The following is an 8,059-nucleotide window of genomic DNA, read 5'->3' as shown; positions in this document are numbered from 1 at the left end:
AAAAAAAAAAAAAAACACTCGTGTACGAATTCACCATGAGATTCTTTATATGTCAAGTAAAAAACAGGTGTCCCTTCACACCCAAAGGAGTTCGCTATGTGTCATCCAAAAAGATATCCAACGTACGTTTTGTTAATGTGGGAGTGGTGCATGCTGGACTTGTTCCACTTGCCAATTTGTGCAAAACAGTTGAGGGTGATTTTTGCGGCACACAATGATGCTTCCCTTTATGGTCACACACATATGTACCGAGTGATCCTCATAAAAAGGACGACACATTGGACACTTCTTCGACCATATCAGTCTAACACGTTGCATATGTTATGCTTATCCATTATCCTCTCCCCCCCACCCCTTTTTAGTACTACCCCCCCCAAGGGCCAAGCGTTAAAGACATGGATGAGGAGTACAAGAGGTTCCTTCAATTGAAGAGAAGAGAAAAAGTTTTACCCGACAATAAAATTACAAGCATTGATATTAATACGTTTAAAAAGTATAAGCACAAAAACAACCCCATTTTTTCCACCGAATTTAAGGTGTTCATAACTGGTTTTTTAATTTGCGGTTGGTGCGTTTTTGCAATTTATCTGACCGTGAGGATTATGTCTCCTGATGATTTCGAATGGGTGGAAAGTGAGAGGAAGAGACTGGAGGATGCCAAAAAAAAAATTATGATAATAAAGGAAAGGGGACAGGAGGTGGACCCCGTGTGAGGACAGGGGAAGCGTTCCCAATTTGTATTAGCTATTTGGAAAAGTAAAAACAAAAAAAAAAAAAATACAAGAACGGTGCAACAAAAAAGTGCCTGAACAGGCAAGGTTATAAAAGGGTGGTATGACAAGCCAAAATAAAATAGCTATTTTATTTTTTTTTCTCCGTGTGCAATGTGCTTTTTTTTGGCTACCTACCTATGCACCACATGCAAAACGCCTGAACAGTTCATATATTTTTTATTTTTTTTTTGTGAAAAGACATATCCCGCCGTTTTAAAAAGCATCATGTGGGGACAAAGCAATGGAGATGTGCATGCACAACCGTTTGGTCATTGTTTCGGCACTTCTCTTTTTCGATGTTGGTCACGTGTGATGCAGTGAGGGATCGTGCTGTTGTCCTACCGCGTGGTGTATATGGGCGGCAAATCGTTAGTGACAAATGAGTAGTGACGAACGATGAGTTAAACACGTTTCCAAAGCACTGTAAGCGATGGTTGCGCCAAAGCGACGTGTAGTCCTTTCCGTCGACTGGAGAATTATGCGAATCACATCGTGCTTGCATACAATGTTGCGCTTTACGTGTGGGTGATCATCTCTACAACGTAAAGAGACAACATTTGCCCCCCCCACATCCTTTTCCCGAGAGTGCATTAAGTCGATACTCCCATTAATTGTTGCGCAATATAGATATGCATGAACGTGCCACTTGGTTGTGAAACGTTCGCTTGGTTCTATTTTTTGTCGCAACGTAACTCGTGTGTGTGCTTAGCCTCCCATTTGTTCCTTCACTTTTGCTACGAACAATTGCTCCAAAGGGTTGGAAGGGGGCGCGCGGATGGAATGAGGGGGGTTACAAAAGTGACACCTAACCTGTGTTACACATTTTGATGCACCGGGTTAAGCAGGTTTTAAATGAATGGTAGTTGTGAGGATGTCGTTTCTGTTTTCCTTTTTTGTACTTTTTTTTTTTTTTTTTTTTTTTTTTGCTGCGCGATGGATGCCTTCGTTTGGGGGCTACCTCCTTTACAGTTGCAGGCGGGACACAAGTACACCTTCCGTGTGTTTGGCTCTCCTTTGACCGGTCACTTTTTTGTATTCGTGGATTGTACTGTTTAAACCTTTTCAGCTTTGCGAGCCCCGCGGTAGAATTTTTACAGGCATTTATTTTCTCGCGTGCGAGCTTGCCGCTCTACGCGCTGATATTTTTCCACGCATGTACGCCATGGAGAGGGCACAAATCGCCGTGCCTCTTTGCGCTCGCGCACACGACTGTAATTAATATAATCTTGTGTCAGCGTACAGTTGCGTGTGTGTTCTTTTTGTTTTTGCTCAGCATAGCGCTGCGCAACCCGCAACACACGGTTGGTATTGTTCTCACCTGTGGCGATGGCTGTGGCTGTGGCTGTGGCTGTGCCCATTCAGAAGGAAGCAAAAAAAAAAAAAAAATAAATAAATAAAGCGAAGCAGAACAGAAGAGGGGGAAAGAGAGGATGAAAAAAGAAGAAAAAAAAAAAAAAAAAGTACACTCAATAAGCGTGATAAACATGACAAAAGTGACAATCGCGCCAAACAAAACAAATTTGTTTTAAACCCCTATTTGCATTACGGCGCACACCATGAAGAAAAAAAAAAAAAAAAAAAAAAAAAAAAAAAAATCCCTTTCTGCGCAAGAAGCGTTTTTGTACATATTGGAAAGTGCGCAATAATAACGTACCTTTGAATTGTTGTCTTTTTTGAGTTCTAAAAAAATTAATTTTTTTCCCCATCTCCTCCGCTTTAAGCCATTATGTTGCAGCACACGTGAGCACGTGCTCATCCGTTAATAATATACATGAGGGTGTTCTCACACGGGTTCTTCTCGCGTAGCACCTGGTGACCTCGCCATTTGTGTATGTGCGTTTCTACATATGCGATAATTTTTCTCGTTATTTTGTGAAGTGGCTTGCCCAATTTGCAAAGCTGTTTGCGCATATATATTTTTTTTTTTACACCCCTTTTTTGTGCATTTTTTTCCCCCTCCGCGAATGACCCCCCCATTTGCGCAAAAATGATCACTTAGGGGAAAAAGCCAAGGTACATGTACATGTGGGTGTATGTACACATGCACATATTCAGACACATGCGCATGTCTGCACACATTTCGCGTGCGAGTTTTTACATCTACGCTTCGCGCGTGTGTAGGAGTTATCTGTGCCCGTGTTTGGAGTTATCTCCGCCGTGTTACGAGCACGGATGAGCATGTTCACGTTTTTGCCTTCGTCCCCGCTGGAGAACTTTCTGGCCGCAGCGTGTCCGCGCCGTTAATTTCACGCCCCTTCGCCAGGTGAGCGGTTAATCTGTTAAGCGGTAAGCGGTTAATTGGTTAATGGGCCACTCGCTTAACCTGCCAAACGCTTAACCCGCCAATCGTTTAACGTGCGTCATTGCTACTTGTCCGTGCTGACCCGCGTGCGGACGCTTTTCTCACCTCATCTGATCGCCCCTGCCTTCGCAGCGCCCCCTGACCTGCACAAGGTCCGTGTCGCCACCGACGTAAATCCTGCCACGGGAGTGTATTACCTGTGCGATCGATCCATCAACGCTTCGCTTAGCATCGCTCCGCATCGCTGCGCTTCGCTCCCCCCCCCCTGCATATGACGAAATGGGGTGCAATCAGAGTAAGAGTGTACACGAGTTTCGAGTGAAGAGCGGGAGTTGCGTAAATGAACAGGAGCAGGCGCGAGATGGAAATGGAAATGGAAATGCGTCGGACGAACTGGCAATAAACCCAGGAATGTACGTGCGAAAAAAGGAGGGTAAAATAGGAGAGTCATATTTTAAAATCAGGAAATTAGGAAGTGGAGCGTACGGAGAAGTTTTGTTATGTAGAGAAAAAAATGGACATACTGAAAAGGCAATAAAAGTGATAAAAAAATCTCAATTCGATAAAAAAAGATATTCAGAATGTAGAAATAAGAGTTGTGAAAATGAAGAAAGTTTGAATGAAGACATATACAATGAAATATCTTTATTAAAATCATTGGACCATCCGAACATAATAAAGTTGTTCGATGTTTTTGAAGACAAAAAATATTTTTATTTGGTGACTGAATTTTATGAAGGAGGAGAATTATTTGAGCAAATTATTAACAGGCATAAGTTTGATGAATGTGATGCTGCTAATATTATGAAACAGATTTTAAGTGGCATTTGTTATTTACACAAGCATAACATTGTCCATAGGGATATAAAGCCGGAAAATATTTTATTAGAAAATAAAAACAGCTTGTTAAATATAAAAATTGTGGATTTTGGCTTGTCCTCTTTTTTTTCCAAAGATTATAAATTGAGGGATAGACTTGGCACAGCATATTATATTGCGCCAGAAGTATTAAAAAAAAAGTACAATGAGAAATGTGATGTGTGGTCTTGTGGGGTGATCATGTATATTCTGCTTTGTGGGTACCCTCCTTTTGGTGGACAGAATGATCAGGACATTATTAAAAAGGTGGAGAAGGGGAAATATTATTTTGATTTTAATGACTGGAAAAATATAAGTGATGAAGCTAAAGAACTTATAAAGCTTATGTTGACCTATGATTTTAATAAAAGGATAACTGCTAAGGAGGCTCTAAATAGTAAATGGATTTTGAAGTATGCAGATAATATAAATAAGAATGACCAAAAGACTTTGTATGGTGCTTTATCGAACATGAGGAAATTTGAAGGAAGTCAGAAACTTGCCCAGGCCGCCATTCTCTTCATCGGTAGCAAACTTACCACTCTGGAGGAGAGGAAGGAGCTCACGGACATTTTTAAGAAGCTCGACAAGAATGGGGATGGGCAGCTGGACAAGCGCGAGCTCATCGAGGGATACAACATACTACGCAGCGTAAGTGTCTGTCATCTGTGGTGGGGAAGCGGCCAATCTGCACAGATGAGAAAAAGAGGGCTAGTTGGATGTGTTGGGAAGTTTTTCCTGGAGAGTGTTCTTTTTCACACCCCTCTACCGACTAACCGCCATGATAACCCTTTTTTTTTTTTTTTTTTTTGGTGCCGCCTCCCTCCCATTATGCAGTTCAAGAACGAGCTGGGTGAACTGAAAAACGTCGAGGAAGAAGTGGACAACATTCTTAAGGAAGTGGACTTTGACAAAAACGGCTACATCGAGTATTCAGGTAGGGGATTCTCCGGACGCGTCCCGTCCAGGCTGGCTTCATGCACGTCCCTTCTACGGTCACTCCATACACGTTGCTTCCACCTCCACTTCACCCCCCCCCTCCCTGGCAGAGTTCATTTCCGTCTGCATGGACAAGCAGATTTTGTTCAGCGAGGAGCGCCTGCGGGACGCCTTCAACCTGTTCGACACGGACAAGAGCGGGAAGATAACCAAGGAGGAGTTGGCAAACGTAAGGAGGGAGAAAAAAAAAAAAAGCAGGACATCATGTGGCGTGATGTGACATGATGGCGTGGGGATTTCCCACCACGTGCGCCCCTTCATGTACATTCCTCCCTGCACGTCTCTCATCTTGGCCTCTACACTCATCACCCCCTTCAGCTCTTCGGCCTGACCTCCATAAGCGAGAAAATGTGGAACGATGTCCTTAATGAGGCGGACAAGAACAAAGACAGCATGGTAAGGATGGAAAGAGTGTGCGTCAAATGGGAGAGCGACAATTAAGTCCGTGCATATACACCGGTGCAATTTGCCCCCCTTCATCACCGCGACTGCTCCTGTTCCCCCCCTCAGATCGACTTTGAAGAATTCGTGTCAATGATGCACAAAATATGCGACCACAAGACGCCCTGAGGAGAGAGGGGCCAAAGGTCAAACGCGGCGCGACCAAACCAACCCCAACAAGAATAAAAATTAAAGACAAAATCTGAGGCCATTGTAAATTCATATTCGAATTATAATTCAAATTCAAATTCAAGCTTAAGATGAAGATTAAGCGTAAGATTATTTTCCTTTCTCCTTTTTTTTTTTTTTTTTTTTTTGTATTTTCGCTTTTCGTTTGCTTTCGTTTTTACTTTCTCTTTTACCTTTGCTCCTGCTTCCCCCCAAGTTTTTAAAACCGAACCATTCCCAGCACGTTTATTTTTTTTTAAAGTTTCCATGTCAATAATTTTTTTTTTTTTTTTTTTTTTCCATTTTGACATACGTAACGCATTTTATTTAACAAATGGGAAAAAAAAAAAAAAAAAAAAAAAAAAATGAAGTGCGCTCGGAAAAGCAGGAGGAAATCAATGGTCTTGTCTACAACATCGGAAAAGTGGGAGCTTTCACGTAGTGTGTGTAGCACGCGGTCCAGTAGGGCGTTAACATGGTTATCTGATCAAGATTGACAGACGCGAATTCAACCACTTGGGTTGAGCGAGGTCAATTCGTTAAACATATGTTGGTGCCAAACAACCGTTAAGAGACAAACAAAAAAAAAGGACAAAAAGGAAAAAAAGGGGAACGAGGGGGAGGTGTGTACACTCCTCGGCGATGTGTGCGTAGGTACAGAAAAAATGCTTCGCGGGGGAGCTACGTGTGTAAGGTGTCACGTGGCAAATCAACACACAAGTGCATATATAAGTGTACACACGCGCATATATATATATGTGCGCATGTGGAGGCTCGGCGGCCTATCCCAGGTTGGCCGTGTGGTACAGCTTATTCACATACTTGTGGAAAAACAGGTCGTCCGAATTGGTCTTCGAAATGTTGTTATTTTTTTTTTTGCAGAGTCTACAAATTTCTTCATAAAATAAATTGTAAATGTCATTCTTGTCGATATTTTTGAAAAGCTTCATTTTGTTTTCCTTGCGGACTTTTATTTTTTTTTTTTTTGCAAAATATTTCCTCTGCCTTACGTAGATGTCTGTGGTGCTTGAGGAATACTTGTACTCGATTAAATTTGGGTACCTCTTGAGATTTCCTTGGGTTTCACTTTTCTTCCTCTGCAGAAGGTCTTGATTGTCTTCGAGAATTTTGTTCAGCAGGTTTTCTCCATCGCCCGCGCCAGTTGGACATGTGTCCTTCTGACGTTCGGATTTTTCACCTGCGCTGTGTGGGACTTCCCTCTCGTTGCTCGAATTGAATTTTTCGTACGAACGAGTGGCATCCCTGCCAGAGTCGTCCTCCGTCACCTCCACGAAACGGCCGTTGTGCGAGTCACAACGATGATCACTTCGTGCATCACTTGGCGTGTCACTCTGCCTTTCGCTGCTCGATTCCCCAAGTGACTCACCATTCGGAAATGAACTGTTGCTGTCATTGGAGCTGAAGCTACTAGAACTATCTCCTTGTTCGTTCACATTTGGTTGCAGATAATGGGAGAGTAGGTCTCTTTCCACACCCTCATCATAACTCAAGTGTGTATATTCGAATGTCCTGTCCGTTTCGTGCACTAAGGAGCTGTTTATCCTGCTCACCATTTTTTCGTATGACTCATCAATGAACATGAGCTGTATGTTTTTGCGCAGCGCGTTGTGGAAAATCTGCAGGGGTGGGAAGGAGGTAGACGTGGGCATGTATACGGAGGCGCTCACTACACACACGAGGTAGACACAACGTAGACACGACGTAGACACGACGTAGACACGACGTAGACATGACGGAGACATGATGGAGACACGACGCAAAACACGTTCATCACAGTGGCCGCCCTCTCTAGCACTAACTATTTTCGCGTCGAAGCCGCACTTCTGCCAGCCGCTCTCGGATGAAAAGCTGCCAGCGCTCCTGGAGTTAAACTCCTCATCCTCCGTGGAGGAGTAAGTAGAGTTAACAACACTTATCCGTTGCGAATTGATGAGTGAGTCGAAGAAACCATCGCACGAGAATATTTTTTTTATTTCCATGAGGAAGTAAAAGGAATCGTATGATATGGAATACTCAGAGTTGTAAAAATAAATTTTGTCATTTTTTAAAATCATAACTTTTCTGTCAAACTGGTCGCTTGAATTTTTCATATACACCTTCATGCAGTACTTCCTTTCTTCCGGCGTCATTTCGAACGGGCTGCCGCTCGACCTCCCCCGTGTGAACTTTTGTTCTTCGAGGTCTCCGCTGTGTAGGCTGCTCACATCTGATTGGCTACTATAGCTGTGTTCGTTATAAGAGTGCCGTTCTACACCTGAGTTGTCCTCTTCGCTTTTACTCTCTCCACTGGAGACGTTCCCCTGGGATTCCTGCGCGGTGACTCCATCACATTGTTCGCCCTCCGACGTGCGGGAACTCGTTTTTGATTTTTTTTTTTCACTTCCAGAATTGTTCATAATTTCGCTTTGGCTAGCTGGGACGTTTGGCCTTTCCCCGTCACTTTCCACCTGACCATGTTCATAATTTTTTTTTTTTTTTTTTTTTTTTTTTTAAATAC

General features: G+C 42.9%; 3 protein-coding genes across 3 annotated transcripts in view; 2 read left to right on the top strand and 1 right to left on the bottom strand.

Annotated features, from left to right (window-relative positions):
• Positions 1-35: 35 nt before the first annotated feature.
• AK88_03020 (uncharacterized protein) lies at positions 36-713 on the top strand (the record flags this gene model as incomplete). Its single annotated transcript, XM_012480643.1, has 2 exons — positions 36-122; positions 363-713. 2 exons carry the CDS (start codon positions 36-38, stop codon positions 711-713), a joined length of 438 nt encoding a protein of 145 aa, XP_012336066.1.
• Positions 714-3,354: 2,641 nt separating this feature from the next.
• Positions 3,355-5,502, top strand: AK88_03019 (CAMK/CDPK protein kinase; the record flags this gene model as incomplete). Its single annotated transcript, XM_012480642.1, has 5 exons — positions 3,355-4,584; positions 4,771-4,870; positions 4,983-5,101; positions 5,251-5,328; positions 5,443-5,502. The coding sequence occupies 5 exons, from the start codon at positions 3,355-3,357 to the stop codon at positions 5,500-5,502; spliced, it is 1,587 nt and encodes a 528-aa protein (XP_012336065.1).
• An 821-nt stretch (positions 5,503-6,323) lies between these two features.
• AK88_03018 (uncharacterized protein) overlaps positions 6,324-8,059 on the bottom strand; it is a gene marked incomplete at both ends in the record, with an annotated part of 4,280 nt that continues 2,544 nt past the window's right edge. The window contains 2 exons of the mRNA XM_012480641.1: positions 6,324-7,178; positions 7,362-8,009. Of these exons, the coding sequence (XP_012336064.1) occupies positions 6,324-7,178; positions 7,362-8,009 (1,503 nt within the window). The remainder of the gene's footprint in view (positions 7,179-7,361; positions 8,010-8,059) is intronic.

This window comes from Plasmodium fragile (genome assembly GCF_000956335.1).
Source record: "Plasmodium fragile strain nilgiri unplaced genomic scaffold supercont1.32, whole genome shotgun sequence".
In the NCBI taxonomy this organism is placed as follows: domain Eukaryota; phylum Apicomplexa; class Aconoidasida; order Haemosporida; family Plasmodiidae; genus Plasmodium; species Plasmodium fragile.
Note: the sequence above shows the minus strand (reverse complement) of the source record. Positions and strands in the feature narration are given on the sequence as shown.